The sequence below is a fragment of the Ranitomeya variabilis genome, chromosome 7, assembly GCF_051348905.1.
Source record: "Ranitomeya variabilis isolate aRanVar5 chromosome 7, aRanVar5.hap1, whole genome shotgun sequence".
In the NCBI taxonomy this organism is placed as follows: domain Eukaryota; kingdom Metazoa; phylum Chordata; class Amphibia; order Anura; family Dendrobatidae; genus Ranitomeya; species Ranitomeya variabilis.
Genome location: NC_135238.1, coordinates 27275529 through 27292686, shown reverse-complemented (window position 1 = coordinate 27292686; position 17158 = coordinate 27275529). Strand labels below are relative to the sequence as shown.

At 43.6% G+C, this 17158-nt stretch overlaps 1 protein-coding gene across 15 annotated transcripts in view; it reads right to left on the bottom strand.

Moving 5' to 3' along the window:
* Positions 1-17158, bottom strand: part of MAPK8IP3 (mitogen-activated protein kinase 8 interacting protein 3) — a 54449-nt gene that overhangs the window by 3704 nt on the left and 33587 nt on the right. For 7 of the 15 annotated variants that reach the window (XM_077274694.1, XM_077274692.1, XM_077274693.1 and 4 more), the window contains 14 exons: positions 14122-14281; positions 13604-13699; positions 13364-13522; positions 12289-12454; positions 12019-12204; positions 11238-11421; positions 10747-10866; positions 10563-10643; positions 10048-10115; positions 9261-9409; positions 9012-9183; positions 8368-8481; positions 6428-6466; positions 506-691 (listed from right to left, as the gene is read on the bottom strand). In XM_077274694.1, coding sequence (XP_077130809.1) covers positions 506-691; positions 6428-6466; positions 8368-8481; positions 9012-9183; positions 9261-9409; positions 10048-10115; positions 10563-10643; positions 10747-10866; positions 11238-11421; positions 12019-12204; positions 12289-12454; positions 13364-13522; positions 13604-13699; positions 14122-14281 — 1880 coding nt within the window. The remainder of the gene's footprint in view (positions 1-505; positions 692-6427; positions 6467-8367; positions 8482-9011; positions 9184-9260; positions 9410-10047; positions 10116-10562; positions 10644-10746; positions 10867-11237; positions 11422-12018; positions 12205-12288; positions 12455-13363; positions 13523-13603; positions 13700-14121; positions 14282-17158) is intronic. The other 8 variants (XM_077274705.1, XM_077274695.1, XM_077274696.1 and 5 more) reach the window with 3 other exon arrangements.

The window sequence follows — 17158 nt, the reverse complement described above, 5'->3', positions numbered from 1 at the left end:
TTTTATTATTATTTTGAATGGGGCGAAGGGGGTGATTTAAACTTTTATATTTTTTTTTTATTTTTTTTTCATATTTTTTTAAACTTTTTTTTTTTTTTTTTACTTTTGCCATGCTTCAATAGCCTCCATGGGAGGCTAGAAGCAGGCACAGCGCGATCGCCTCTGCTACATAGCAGCGATCATCAGATCTGAATTGCAGGCTTGCTATGAGCGCTGACCACAGAGTGGCGCTCACAGCAAGACGGCATCAGTAACCACAGAGGTCTCAAGGACCTCTATGGTTACTATCCTGACGCATCTTTGACCCTCGATAATGTGACAGGGGTCGGCGATGTGCGCATTTCCGGCCGCGCAGCCGGGAGCAGCGGTTAAATGCCGCTGTCAGCATTTGACAGCCGAACCCATCGATATCAGCATGTTCAGCTAACATTAGTCTAATGTGTAGGGGGAGTGTGGAGAACCCTAATTTGCAGTAATCAAAACTAAAAAGATATGTAGATGTTACCTGGTACAGACACAAAGAACTTGACGGCATCACGATGGCCGTGGAAGCAGAGCTGGGCCTGAGCCATAGAGCAGTATGGTATGAAGCTGCCTGCAGACTTTTCACTGTTCTCATCGCTGTACACGTGGATGACTCCACCACCGGCCCGGGCTACTTCTCCAGATGATGTAGGAGACGTCTTGTTGGCTGAAAACACATAAAAGGAGTAAGTGATATGATGTGGCCTCTTACAAGGGCAAGATCCACTGCCTCTACAGATGGCGCTCTTACTGGACCGACCCATGTAGACACAACCCAAATGTGAAGGCTTTCTTCTCATCAAACCACCTTTGTCTAGTAGGACATATCATAGTATTTGCTGCTCGAGATTTCTCTAACCAGGTTCCTACTGGACCAACATTTGCTAAAGCCTGGTCTTGGTGTCAAATAGAAGACATGAAAGGTGCATCACATGAGAAGAGATGCTTGGCCCATTCATCTGTAGCCATCTTTGTATTAGGACTGTTTAGGGAATAACTGAGGAACACACCATTCGTGGCGTGAGACGCACCATCCTTCGAGGACTGCAGGGCATGGCATATGTAATCAGTAATGAATGATCCTGACACATCTCTTCAACTGAAAGGAAGTTACTTATTGATCTCTTGAATCTAAAGGAAGTCTGTCAGCAGCACAAAATGACTGTTCAAACCAAGCACAGGTGCTCAGTGCACAGCTGGGGTGGTCGACCTTTCTCAGTGCACCTACCTCTGGCTACTGTAAAGTCAGCTGTCAATCAAGAAAGAAGGAGGATAGAGATAGATGCAAAACACCTAGGTGGGAAGCCTGTGCTGAACTGCTTTTTTAATTCTCTGTATATACTGTAAAATGAAACCTTAAGCAATAGATTTTAATTAAAAAAAATGTCCTACTGTATAGTTTCTATAGATCCGATGCAGGGTGCACAACTGGTAATAGCCAACAGACTGCGTAGTCTGATCCTGCAGTCATACTCACTCCAATCTGTCCTTTATTTTTGGCTAAACTGCAAAATATATACTAGCAGAAAGCCAGAGACAAATGGAAGAAAGTATGACTGCAGGATGGTACTACAATAAGTTGGCTCCAGGTTATGTCGCTCCTGGGACACCCAGAGATCAGATCAGTTAAAAATCTGCCAGTAAGGCTGGGGTCACACTTGGCGTAAGACAATACGCCACGTATTATACGTCCGTACTACGGCCGTAATACGGAGAAATGTTCCCAAAATAGTGATCCGTAGGCAGGGTGTGTCAGCGTATTTTGCGCATGGCATCCTCCGTATGTAATCCGTATGGCATCCGTACTGCGAGATTTTCGCGCAGGCTTGCAAAACCGACATCTAATAGATTTATGTGCTCAAATGTTAGGGAAAACATATATACAGTGTATATATATCATTGAGACACATATATATATATATATAGTCTGTATTTATATTTCATTCAGTGCGATATCTGTGAAAAGTCGGTAATTCAATTGCCGGCTTTTCATTTCTCCTGCACAAACCCGACAGGATATGACCGTAGTGTTGAGCGATACCGTCCGATACTTGAAAGTATCGGTATCGGAAAGTATCGGCCGATACCGGCAAAGTATCGGATCTAATCCGATACCGATACCCGATACCAATACAAGTCAATGGGACTCAAGTATCGGACGGTATTACTGATGGTTCCCAGGGTCTGAAGGAGAGGAAACTCTCCTTCAGGCCCTGGGATCCATATTAATGTGTAAAATAAAGAATTAAAATAAAAAATATTGCTATACTCACCTCTCCGACGCAGCCTGGACCTCACCGAGGGAACCGGCAGCGTTCTTTGCTTAAAATGCGCACGTTTACTGCCTTCCGTGACGTCACGGCTTGTGATTGGTCGCGTCGCCCATGTGACCGCGACGCGACCAATCACAAGCCGGATCGTAATTTTAAAATCCTGAATGCCTAGAATTAGGCATTGAGGACCTGAAAATTACGTCACGGCTTGCTGTGATTGGTCGCGTCACGGCCACATGGGCGGCACGCGACCAATCAGAAGCCGTGACGTCACGGAAGGAAGTAAACGTGCGCATTTTAAGCAAAGAACGCTGCCGGTTCCCTCGGTGAGGTCCAGGCTGCGTCGGAGAGGTGAGTATAGCAATATTTTTTATTTTAATTCTTTATTTTACACATTAATGTTGTTTCGATACCGATACCACAAAAGTATCGGATCTCGGTATCGGAATTCTGATACCCGCAAGTATCGGCCGATACCCGATACTTGCGGTATCGGAATGCTCAACACTAGATATGAGACATGGTTTACATACAGTAAACCATCTCATATCCCCTTTTTTTTTGCATATTCCACACTACTAATGTTAGTAGTGTGTATGTGCGAAATTTCAGCGCTGTAGCTGCTAAAATAAAGGGTTAAATGGCGGAAAAAATTGGCGTGGGCTCCCGCGCAATTTTCTCCGCCAGAATGGTAAAGCCAGTGACTGAGGGCAGATATTAATAGCCTAGAGAGGGTCCATGGTTATTGGCCCCCCCGTGGCTAAAAACATCTGCCCCCAGCCACCCCAGAAAAGGCACATCTGGAAGATGCGCCTATTCTGGCACTTGGCCACCATCTTCCCACTCCCGTGTAGCGGTGGGATATGGGATAATGAAGGGTTAATGCCACCTTGCTATTGTAAGGTGACATTAAGCCAGATTAATAATGGAGAGGCGTCAATTATGACACCTATCCATTATTAATCCAATTGTTTGAAAGGGTTAAAAACACGCACACACATTATTAAAAAGTATTTTAATGCAATAAACACAGTGGTTGTTTTAATAATTTATTGCTCTCTCAATCCATTTCCAGGCCCTCGCTTGGCAAAATAATAAACGCACAAGATACATACCTTCAGATGTCCGATCACGTCCCACGAGGTAATCCATCTGGAGGGGTTAACTAATATTACAGGCACGAGCTGCGATAAACCACTCGCTCGTGCCTGTAATCCCCGGGTGCTGAAAGGAAAGCAGGATCTGTACTTACATTGAGTCGCGGTGAGGCGCCCTCTGGTGGATGTTCTCATGAACTGCAGCCTGGGAACTTTTTCCCACGCTCCAGGTCATATGAGGACATCCACCAGGGGGCGCATCACCGCGACTGAAGGAAATGTAGGTCAATGACCTACATTTCATTCATTCGCCGGGGAATTACAAGCAGGAGCACACAGCTGCATTAGCAGGGCTCCTGCCTGTAAAATAATTAACCCCTTCAGATGGATTACCTCGTGGGACGAGACGGTTCACCAGAAGGTATGTATCTTGTGCGTTTATTATTTTGCCAAGCGAGGGCCTGGAAATGGATTGAGAGAGCAATAAATTATTACAACAACCGCTGTGTTTATTTCATTAAAATACTTTTTAATCATGTGTGTGTGTTTTTTTAACCCTTTCAAACAATTGGATTAATAATGGATAGGTGTCATAATTGACGCCTCTCCATTATTAATCTGGCTTAATGTCACCTTACAATAGCAAGGTGGCATTAACCCTTCATTACCCCATATCCCACCGCTACAGGGAGTGGGAAGAGAGTGGCCAAGTGCCAGAATAGGCGCATCTTCCAGAAGTGCCTTTTCTGGGGTGGCTGGGGGCAGATGTTTTTAGCCACGGGGGGGCCAATAACCATGGACCCTCTCCTGGCTATTAATATCTGCCCTCAGTCACTGGCTTTACCATTCTGGCAGAGAAAATTGCGCGGGAGCCCACGCCATTTTTTTCCGCCATTTAACCCTTTCTTTTAGCAGCTACAGCGCTGAAATTTTGCACATACACACTACTAACATTAGTAGTGTGGAATACGCAAAAAAAAGGGGATATGAGATGGTTTACTGTATGAAAACCATGTCTCATCCTGTCGGGTTTAGGCAGGAGAAATGAAAAGCCGGCAATTGAATTACCGGCTTTTCACTAACACCGCTGCGTATTTCTCGCAAGTCACACTGCAGGTCCGTGTGGAATCCGTATTTTTCTCGCCCCCATAGACTTTCATTGGCGATTTTTTTTGCGCAATACGCTGACAAACGCAGCATGCTGCGATTTTGTACGGCCGTAGAAAGCCGTATAATACTGAACCGTAATATACGGCTAATAGGAGCAGCCCCATTGAGAATAATTGTGCCGTATTTAATGCGAGTTTTACGGACGTAGTTTCTGCGCTCTTACGTCCATAAAACACGCATGTGTGACCCCGGCCTAAGTGTTCGATTTCCCTTTGGGAAATGGAGGATCACACAGTTTTCATTAACCTGGACGTGTCTTATAGAAATATATTGTGGTCACTGTCTACTATAAGGATCCCATGATAGTATTTCTTAGGTTATACATTATAGAAGCTGAGAGTTAAAGAAAACCATTTTATGCATTGTAGACTGTCCTTAAAAAATAAAGTAACATATCAGTCAGTATCATTTGTTTCCCATAGAATAGCATGGAAACCTTTTAACATACACCCAGTAAAGGTTGTGGGAAGCCGGTGTCCCAGTGGATAGCTGTGTAACGGGCACTGTTATTGTTCATTCAGGCGAGATGAACGTATTAAACATCCATTTGATATCTGTACCAAAAACTGACAGCACACTGACCAATGCAAGTCAATATGGTAGCTCACATGAACGTTTTTACACACGGACTGGGGGTCTACGTGTAAGGAATCGCAGCACGCACTATGATCCGTATTCTGGATCAGAATCACTCATTATAAGTCAATGGGCACGTAAAAAGAACAGATCACATACGGGTTACTAGGCGCTTTACTTCTTTTCTGCTGCAGATTTTACCACATCTCATTCAAATCTATGGGGAAAATCCACAAATAAAATGCGTATTTACCGCAAGATCAATTGGCATGTTGCAAATATTAAATTCACACTGCAGGTCAGTCTAGAGTAAGCGAAATAAAAATTGGGCATGAGATTTATATAAATCCCATACACTGTTCTGGAACTGCAATATTCAGGGTCCAGTCAAGTCCACCAATGTTGGCCTTGTAAACTAGGGTGCCTGTCCTCATGGGGTGCACTTATTAGGCTGGGCAGCCGGCCTAATCTACTAGTATGGGTGTCACTAATAGGCTGTAAGTCAGGCACTGCAGTACATGTGTGACCTGCGCCAGCTTTTTTTTCGTGCCGTTTTCATACTAAGCAATCGCCCCCTCCATGAATCGGTAGGTTGTGAGCGATTGTCTCATCATTACTTTGCAACTGTGTTGAAGGAAGGATGAATGGACAAATGTACCGAGATATTCTGATTAAATATGATGGTGGACATTCCAGCAAGACAACGATCCAAAACACACAGCCAAGGAAACTCTGAATTGGTTTCAGAGACATAAAATAAAGCTGCTGGAATGGCCGAGCCACCACCGGACCTGAATCCAATGTATGGAAGGAACTAAAGCTCAGAGTTCATAGAAGGCGCCCACCGGATCTTCACGAGAAAGCTGATCGGACCAACACAAGAGGGGATACATGTACACGTGCAGGAAGCTGGTGCCAATCCTATTATCGGAATGCAGAGTTAGTGAATTTACCATGTCCCTGGTGTCACTGGGGACCCACAAATCTTCCTACTTTATGCTTTCATGCATCTCAGTCTCTCGAATTATGGAAGTTTTACATTCACAATTATGGGAGAACTGAGCATCATGGCAGCCAAGTTGTCACTGAGCTTCCTCAAACCTACATTTGATTGTGTCGTCCACATTTTAAGAACATTTTCTATAAAAGCTTATACCAGTATCCGAAAACACATGAAAAGGTTCTGCCACCTTTGTGAATACCACAGAATGATGAAAAAATGAGGATGGAGACAGGACATGTTGGAAAGATGGGATGAGGCAACATAGAGTCAGGTCCAGCACTTACCCCTCAGCCCCAGCAGCTGGCCCCGGTGTAGGACTACCGCTAGCGGAGGTGGAAGGGTTGGGAGTATTCATAGGCCGGAGGAGGACAGGAAAAAGGATGGGGAGGTAGGAAAGGGATAAAGCATGAAGAACACAAAGAATAAATTATTGGCAGGATTTGAGGTGGAAAACCTGTATATTGGGATGTGCAATACATCAAGTAATACAAAACGAAATATACAACAGTACCAGACTACGACTAGATAATAAAAGCCCTTTGTAGATCCACAGTCCGACTCTTATTGACATGACACTTATATAGAATATTATTTACTTAAATTGATTATTTTTATTATTTTTAATAATTTACAGTATATATTATACAGGTATTACATACACTTTCTAATGTTCGCTACAGCCGCTGCAGATTTTATATTATCGCCCTGTGTAATATCAGCAGATTATTGGTTGCTGTTTATTGCAGCCTGTAGTCAGTCAATAGAAATTAGAATTAAGGGGGGATATATTTCCTATTCAGAATATCTTATTCGAGTTCTTCTACTTTGGACCCTTATTTCTTTTATTAGGCATAATGGAGAGCTACTCAATAATAGTCTGGCAGACCCAGATTGTCCATGCTGTATATGTAATGCTACATTTATTCTGCAACCGCAAGGTCAGAAGTGGCATCCCCAACGATAGCAGTTGACCACCGAGTGCTATGGAAGCCCCTGATGACAGACTTTTATTGCCATTTGATTTACAGTGACTTTGCAACTCAATATAACATGTTTACTGGGGAAATTGCTATTTTTAAGGGTCTTCAAGATGTACATAAATAATTAAGATCAGATATATCAATCAACAATTATGGAACTTTTTCATATCGGTGAATGGAAACATTCTATTTAATATACAGAGGCTGAAAACATACAAATCCAATGAACCTCGCGGCTGACAGAGAGCTGCAACATATCCAGTGTATGCAATCTTCTTTACTAGGGCTGTAGTGGCATCTATGCTGCTGATGCATTTAAGGTTGAATTCACATTACATTTCTACAACAAGTTTGGTACTCCACTGGGGATTCCATCTGAAACCCTGAGAAATGGGACTGATGTCGTGCCCATGACGGTGCCATAGTATTTAATTATCAAACAGAGTTCAAAAAATGAAACTTTGGCCTTCATTTTAGCTTTTTTGTCCATATCCATCTTTGAAGTTAGAAACAATAGGGCAATAGACTACACTACTGTTTCCATTTGATAATTGTCCACGGCCTTGTAGGGAGCACACTTCAATCTAGTTTCTTGGGGATTCCATACAAACTCACAAATAGAGCCACAAACATGTGGCCGAACCATGATGTGATCCCTGCCTTATGACTCTGTGGTAAGCTGTTGAAGATATATGGTCTGTATAGGTTGTCGTGCACTGGTAAACAATAATGTATAACCAGCAAGCAAAGATCTTGAAAATCGTAAAGAAATTTCTTCACGGTAAAGAACAGTAAATGTATAACATGTTTGTGTCATAATAAAATGCTTGGCTTGATTAGTCTCTTGTGCCTGATATGCCCAGAACTGAATATGGAGAATGTCAGTCACTGGTCTTTATTATGGGTTGTGTAGCTGGTACTTTATTTTTATATGAGCACTGTGCCATACTTCTCCCTGTAAAGTGAGGAGTCAGGATACAATTTCCTTCTTTGATTTCAGGCACTACAATTCAGCCCTCTTAGAAATGACTCCTAAATAATTTAGCTCAGTGTAAATAGGCGGGTGTAGTATGTACCAATCAGTCTGAGTGCGCTAGTTTTATTTTTTTTTTTTACAGCTGGTTTTTATGAATACTGCTCCAATATTTCCATCGCTTGCAAATCTATATGTTCATTATATAATGCAGACAAGGCTTTAAGTGTGAAAATAACCCCTTTAAGAAGGGTATTTAATCATTACTTACTTTCCGTGAGAGGTATTGAGATGACCACTCCGTTTCCAGTTCCTACCCATAGTCTATTGCCAGCGATTAGCAACGCTGTTATTCTTACAAATGAAAATCCCAATTTTCCAGTACCTGCCAATGATAAAAAGAGAAAATAATAAGTAGTTGTGTGTGATAACATTCACAAAATGATGGTACATAATATATCTATATCACGTGTCAGATTACTATTAGTGATGAGCGAACGTGCTGGGATAAGGTGTTATCTGAGCATGCTTGGGTGCAAACCGAGTGTCTTTGGCGTGCTCGAAAAATAAGTTTGAATCCCCGTGGCTGCACGTCTCGTGGCTGTTCGACAGCGGCAACACTTGTACGGATTACCTGTTTGTTAGGCAATCCCTGCATGTGTTGCACCTGTCTAACAGTCGCGAGACATGCAGGCGCAGGGACTTGATCATATTATTCAAGCACGCCGAATACACTCGGTTAGCACCTGAGCATGCTCAGATAACACCTTATCCCAGCACGTTTGTTCATCACTAATTATGACATCTCAGGTCCTCCTCTATACACAGCCATGAATACTCTAGTGTCTATCCTTCCAAAATCTAAAGACTGCTATCTTCTCTCCCATAAAGGACTGAGGAGGTAGCGTCACCCACCTAACATTTTACTGACATAAGGCTCAATATCCACATCCTGGAGATGCTGGTGGGTGTGGGCATGGTATAACCGCAGCGTGGAGTCCAACCGGATTGAGACCCAAACCCCATCTCCAATCCATGCCAGCTGTCGCACTTGGCTTTCCCGTCGAGGGTGGGCATCAAATGATTTCTGAAGGTAGTACAAGGAGAAATCATAGAATCACAGGGCATAGCTTTACTTGTAATAGATAGATAGAGCCCACTTACCGGTATTTGCATGGTTTTAGGCTGAATCACGTATATTTTGTTCTTGTAGCCGCACCATACTCTGTCATATACGACTGCCATACAGCGAATTGAGTGATGAGTGTGCCCGAGGTCCATCAAGTGATAGTTACTGAGGTCCCACTGTTTGTCTTATGAAGAGGAATATAGAATATATTAGCAATGATCAGTTCTTACACTCTTTATTACCCAATGCTTATTCCAATTCACGTAAACTATAGGTACAAAATACTAGCAGTAATGAAATCAGGTTCAGGGTGTATGAACATGATGCCTTTTTCAGGCAGGTCCGTTCCAAAATCCATCTTAAATAAAGCACTAAAAATAACTGAAGTGGACGCCATTTGGCTTCAGTAGTCCTTCCTAGGGCTTGAGACGGATCTGGAAATAGAGACTAGTGGAGACCCAGGGAGTGTGTGAAAGAGGAATGTGGTCGGATTTATTAGAAGAGATGTTTTTGGGGCAATTCTAAACTTTAAAAAAAAAAAATTAAGCTGAAAAAACCATTTAAAGAGAATGTCCCAGCAGCACAATATCTCATATTTAGGATATATGGACATTATGACCCCTCTGTTAACAAAAGATGAAAGCCCTGCTTTCTGGTGGACTTGAGGATTTCCCTACAGGCAGTGCTGCTGCCCACATCTTTCTCCAGCTATACTGACATACGTGGCTTTTTAGCACTTGTGAGTCCCTATAAAACAAGCCACTGTAATAATAACTACTGATGTACTTATTCCATAAAATAGAAAGATCTACAATGTCGTACCTTCTCCTCGGTGGAAGATGGCCAACGTCCCATCTGCTAGGGCCACAAGAACCCGTCCTTTCACATGCCTGGGAGTTACAAGATGATGCGTCATTTACACTAGAGGCTGGTACAGAACTATGGTGTATGGGTATAAATCCCTGCTTGAGAAGTCCCTTTTTTGTGGGAGGGGGATTTTTTTTTATTTAGGGAAAGGCAAAGTAAGAGTGTCATATAAGTAATAAAATAATAATGTAACGCAGTGCCTTAATAATGCTGCAGTACAGTGCCCAAATACAGCAGTAATACATGCACGTATAATGTGGATAACCCACCAATTTTGGAGGGGCCAGCCAACCCAACAAATATGTATAAGGGGGAATGTTTGATTCATACAGTGCCCTAATAAGAGTATAGTAAACTTTGCAAAGCCACAGTCAGCACTAAGATGTCAATTTGTAAAGCAGGACAAGATGGGCCCTTTTACCCATTCTCCAGCCCTGATGATACAACCCATGCGGTGGTTTTATACGTACACGATGCTGAGCACCGAGTCCTTCAGCTTTATGGAGTGCAGACACTTTTTCCAGTTGGAGACGGCAGAATGAACGTACATCCTAAGGAGAAGTAAGCAGAGATGATCGCCACGTGGGCAAGGGTTATGGGTGTCATTGCTATGGCATACACCGCTGGCACCAGCTGTGGGGTTCAGTCACGTACCAGCCGTTCTGTGCTCCCAGCCACATCGTCGGTGCAGCACTAGTGCCGGAGGGGATCTCGGGGTTCGGCTCCATCTCTTGCTGCGCTGTGTTCCCTTCAGGCTTTAGGTGCCCGTTTTCACTTGTATTGAGAATAAAACATTACAACAATATTAGGCTGAGAGTTGAAAAATGTCATCCTATATTAGGTTATGCATGGTTATTTATCTCCTGCAACTCTACAAGGCTCATCAGTATTCACATCAGTCCTGGTGCTCATTGGGGGCTCACAATCTACCCTCCATCAGACACACTATCTGCATGAGCAGTGGTACCTGCTGGGCTTTATCTACCAAAAAAGAAAACTAACACCCTGACTATGGTAGAGCTCTTTTTGAAGCATTCATTTTCTCAATGTCTTGTAAGTTTTTTACCTAATCTTAAAAACCATTTGGATGGACTGTACTCACTGGCGTGTATTACTGCACCGCCATTTACACAGCCTTAAAATACCTGCACAGCCGGCCATTCGCCACAGGGGCAGGGTCCGTGAATACATGTTCTGTTAGGGGTCCTGGTCGAACTGGCGCTGGTTCTGTCTCACTGATTGACGATTCTGGTACCTCCAATGCTTCTGTGGCTTCCTCCGCCGACTGATGCTGGGTAAGTTTTCCGTTGCTTACGGTGGAAACCTCCCCTGGTAGGAAAAATCAAAAACATCTCCATATTAGCCATACTGAATTTTAACCATTTTACCATGGTGCCCTTAAAGTGGGCATTTCTGGGAGTTGTAATCACAAGACTTAAGATGAGGCTTAATCTAGAGTCCACTGGTCGGCTCCCCCAGTTATTTCCCGCCCAGCGTGGCTTGAATGACAAATCGCGCCCTACTCATAATTAGGAAGAGACCTGCTTTGGATAAAGGTGCGCCGCCCAGCAGACTCTTCTTCCTCTGCCTGGCGTTCTCTGCCTAGTGCCTGGCTCATTTATGTCTTTTATGAAATGTTTCCCTGTTTCAGAGTATAACATAGCATTCTCTTATGAGGGAGACTGTCATTATTTGATGCTGTCCGTGGTTCAGCGAAGATGAAGTGCTGACAGCTTTCCTTTAGATGGGGATACAAATATTGAGAAACTTTCAGTATTTCCAGAACAGAGCTCCAAACACTCTGCATAGACTTAAAAGACAATATGCCTACTGCCTGCAGCCACCAATAGAGGGAGCTCTGGAGCTCAATATATACTGTGTTATTACTGGGGCACTGTATACAAAGCATTCAGTAGTAACACAAACCTTGGCTTTTGTCCAGTACTGGGGTATCGCCCCGGGAGGAGCAGTTACTGCGTGGCACATTGCACCTTGTGGCACATCCCACAATGGTGATTCCTGCTAGGACTCCGTCGGTATCACTTGCATCCTCTGTATTAGCCTCTCCCTCCAGGAATATCTCCCCTGGTGGGTAATCGCTATCACTGGCAGCTACATGAGACAGAGAAATACACACAGTCAGGTGATGAGGAATATCAAAGTAAGGCAATAGGTACCCATGGGTCATTGTCCTACCTGGGATGCTGGAGATACAGAGCACATGGGCATTGCAAACTGTAAACTGGTCCACCAGGGTGCCAGGCTGGTTGGCATCTATAATCACAACCTTGCTAGTTGATAGAGTGCTGGTTAATATCCATACACGACTGGAGGTGGCATCTGCCTCATAGATGTCCTTGGTCTGCAGACAGGGAGGAAGATGAACGCACTTTATATAGATTATTGTACTTGTTTTTATTATGTATACCCCTCCTCACTTGTAAAGCGCCATGGAATAAATGGCGCTATAACAATAAATAATAATAATAATAATTTATGTGCTGTATTTGCGTACCACTGGCATTACACGTGGGCTCGGCCAGTTCATAGAAATCATTAATCTCTATGTGAGTACCAGGGTGCTTAGAGTAACTAAACGTTTGTTTTTGTCTGCACTTTAAATGCCTATAAATAAGTGGGGGGCCAGTTCCTGAGATCCTCACTTATTACCCAAAAGTTGGCTGAGAAGTGTTCCAGAAAAAGTGTGAAGCGCGGGAGGAGGGCGGATTCAATAGAAAGTCATAGGCTGCCTCCCGAGCTGCACACTTCTCAGCTGTCTGTTGAGCAATCAGTGAGGGTCTCGGGACCTGGACCTCCGCTATATACAATATAAAAAAAAAAAAAACCACTTAAATATTTAGATACTCTTTAAATTGAAAACCCAAATTGATGACATGGGGAGCAAAAAGCTATAATAAAAAAAAATTGCAACTAATCCCAAAATTTTTAAAAACTCTGTTCCGCCATTACTAGATGATGATCAACATGGCTACCATTATTAGGTATTTTTGGAAATAATGTAAAGAGGTCTCCAATTTGGCCCCTTTATTGGAGAGATGTTGAGAATAGCTAGAAAGCGCGTCTTTCAGTCCGGTTGACCCATCGCGTCCACTTGTTACATAGACATACCACAGATTTCATTAAGAACTATGTAATGCTTCATTTCACCTTTGGTGGCGCTGCAGGATAATTAGTTACTTTTGCTTAGCTATCAGTTGATCGCCGAGGATCCGAGCAGCAGGGACCCCGGTACCAGCCTCAGTGTCCTCACCTTCTTCTTCTCCGGAGAGGTGTGGGTGCTCTTGCTCTCTCCTTCTACTTCACGGTCAGCCGTTAATGGATCCCGACCAGTAGTTGCTTTGACCCCAGTGATAATGTCCTCCTCAAATGGCTTCCAGCCTGTCAAATCCACTCCGGCGGCGCACCACAACTGTGAAGAAGGGCGCAGGATCATTTAGTGATCATTTCACTAAAGGGGGTAATAGAGTCATAGGTAACGGTATGACAGTACCTTCATAGTGGGGTCTTTCTCTACGAGAGGTCTACAGTACACGGGCACGGGCACATTCTTCATGCGGTTGTCTTCCTGACCTCCATTTGGGCTTAGCTTATTAAACAACACACACAAAATGGTTCTGTCAAAACCAATTACTTATGGAAAGGATAAAGGTATCGGCTTCCCCCATTGCCTGCAACCTAAGGTCCCACCTGGGTAAATTATTCAGAAAATTCCTTATCCATATGCCCAAAAATAATGCTGATCTATTTTGGGGCATTATCAGAATTTGCAGTTGAATGATCATGGGGTGCAATACCAGACATAGCCTACTGACAGGTGTGGCGCTGCTCCTGGGGAATATAGTATAGTAAATTTTGGATAATATGGACGCCAAATTCTGGGATGAATAATCCATCGGTTTACTATTATATGCTATATACATAGCTCGGATCATAAAATCGGATCTACCACTGTGTAGGCAACGAGTCCACAGAAATCAAACGCTTAATATCCCATCCAAAGTCACCAACCTGCTTGTACTTAGCAGGCAGGCTCCAGCCACAAGCTTGTAGGCGACCGTCATCGTTACGCACGTGTTCCCGCACTTGGCGGTACTGCTCACGTTTCTGCTCGCGACGAGCTGTGGAGGTACAGTCACTGAGGAGAGAAGCCACAGTGTTACTTCTCAATCTAGAGGGAGAGAGAAAGGGAGAGAGGGTGCCCGGCGTCAGGGGAGAGCAGAAAGCAAAGCAGCGAGGGTTAACCGCAATGTATTAGTAAGGTTACCGCACGTCCGAGCAAAGCAATCTGGAAATAAAGAGGCTTTGTGCACACAGAGGTTTTTGAGCAGAAACTGAGCGAAAGCTCTCAAATTCCTCCTCCAAATCTGGAAAATCCTCAAAAACTTTGTTTCTTCTGCAAAAAGCCTCTGTGTGTACAGCCTAATGCAAAATAAAAACATCTGATTAGAGATTCAGGCTGATGTTTTTTCCAGATATCTTAACTCAGAAGGAGCAGAACGTATGAGCAATAGGCAAGCGATGGGAAGCAAATGTAGAGGCCATAGCACCCTACAATCACCCTGTCCAGTTTGCCCAGCATTCCGAAAGATTCAGAATGGACACAGATGACTCATTCTCACTATTTCATGAGTAATAATTTATCTTTTTAAGATCTCAATCGTGTACCTTTTCTCCTCACTTTCTTGTGTCTGGCCATGAAACAAATGACTGCAGCAGGAGCCTCCCCCCTCGGTCCTGTCTGCGTATTTACCAACATTATTGTAAGCAAAATCAGAACATTCCAAAAACAACAAAACTGCCTACTTTTGATCAACGATTGACTAAACCAAGCCCCTTTTGCGTTTTGTTTCCTGCCAAAATCAGGACTGTTGGCAAATATGAGAGTCGCACCAGGACAGGAAGATCATTAAGCTGCGCTGCTTTCTAAGCCTAACCCTGTGCCGAAAATGGAAGAGATCAGCAGGAAAGTATCTACTATTTTCTCTGCAACATTTATTTTCTAGAAGATTTCAGGAACATGCAGAAAATACAGCAGAATGAGAAGAAATCCAGGCAAGATTATGACTTGTTAAATCTTATCATTTATTTCTAGGTTTAGTGTTCCTTTAAGAGATCTAACACTGATATGTATATGTAATACGAATTCTGTTTTAAATCTCGGGGACGTGACTGTGCTTAAATAGCCAAGTCCATGTATATAGTGGTCCTAGACATAACATAGCCATAGCTGAACTTTTCTACAGGGGACAGTCATCCTCATAAACATAAACAGGCACTTTTGAAAAACTTTATGGAACCTCAAATGTAGTTGTTAGTTCGTTGTTAGTAAAGGTCAAGAAATCAAATCAGCATATTATATTAGCGTATTAGGGCCCAGAAGCAAGATTTTGAATATTATCCAACAAAGCATTAGAAAAAGAAAACACATTATTCAGTAAAACATGATTTATTAACCACCTGCTCTTCCAGCTAAGAGTAAAAGCATGGTCTTCCTGCCCTCATCTGCCACAACAAGGTAAAACTGCTTTTGGTGCACATACCAGTCTCATATGTGCAGGAACTGTCTCGGTTCCCCTGCTCTGGAGCATGCCATCCACTTATTTTTGAGTGGATGGATCCTCTTCATCAACATTCTGCCAGCACTATTGGTACTAAAGCTGCCATTCTATAAATCCCGAGCATGCATTGCGCATTCCTTTGTTAAATGACCTGTTTGTCCTGAACTGAAAGCTCGCCTCTCTGTTAGGTCTGTATAAAATTTGACAAGACAGGAGAGCAGAAGCAGAAAGACAAAGATCTGCCTCCACTTTTTGTAGAGAGACAAAATCCAACTCCAATTGCAAAAAGAGGGGGATACACTGGCGCTCGGAGAGTGAACGGTGAGAAGGAGGAGCGGGGAATATGAAATAGCTGCTGGTGATAAAAAACAGGGTCTGTGCGTACCCTGTAAGCTAAGGAAAAAAGAAGAAACAATAGTGTATCACCTGCGCTTTGTAAAAAAGCGCAGGTGATACACTATTGTTTCTTCTAAAATCCAACTCCACCTCCTTTGGAGAGACAAAGACCTGCTCCACTTCCTGCAGAGACAAAGACCTACTCCACTTCCTGTAGAGACATTTAAAGTCCTATTTCCACTTCCTGTAGACATAAAGAGTCACTTCCTCCAGAGGGACAAAGACGCGCTCATAATTCCTATTGAGAAATAAAGATCCACCTACACTTGCTGTAGAGAAACAGATCCAACTACACTTTTAGAGACATAGATATGGTTTCATTTCCTGCAGAAACATAGACCTGTCCTCACTTCCTGTAGAGACACAGATCTGCCCTCCCTCCCTGTAGAGACATAGACCTGCCCTCACTTCCTGTAGAGACATAGATCTACCCTCACTTCCTGTAGAGACATACATCCACCCTCCCTCCCTGTAAAAACAAAGACCCACCTCTACTTCCTGTAGAGTTAATAAGATCCGCCCCCACTTCCTGTAGAGATAATAAGACCCGCCCCCACTTCCTGTAGAGATAAGACCCGCCCCCACTTCCTGTAAAGATCTGCCCCCATTTCCTGTAGAGATAAGACTCGCCCCCACTTCCTGTAGAGATAATAAGACCCGCCCCCACTCTCTGTAGATAAGACTTGCCCCCACTTCCTGTAGAGATAAGACCCACCCCACTTCCTGTAGAGATAAGACCCACCTCCACTTCCTGTAGAGATAATAAGACCCGCCCCCACTCCCTGTAGAGATATAAGACTTGCCCCCACTTCCTGTAGAGATAAGACCCGCCCCACTTCCTGTAGAGATAAGACCCACCCCCACTTCCTGTAGAGATAAGACCCGCCCCCACTTCCTGTAGAGATAATAAGACCTGCCCCCACTTCCTGTAGAAATAATAAGACCTGCGCCCAGTTCCTGTAGAGATAATAAGACCCGCCTCCACTTCCTGTAAAGATAAGACCCGCCCCCACTTCCTGTAGAGCTAATAAGACCCGCCCCCACTTCCTGTAGAGCTAATAAGACCCACCCCCCACTTCCTGTAGAGCTAA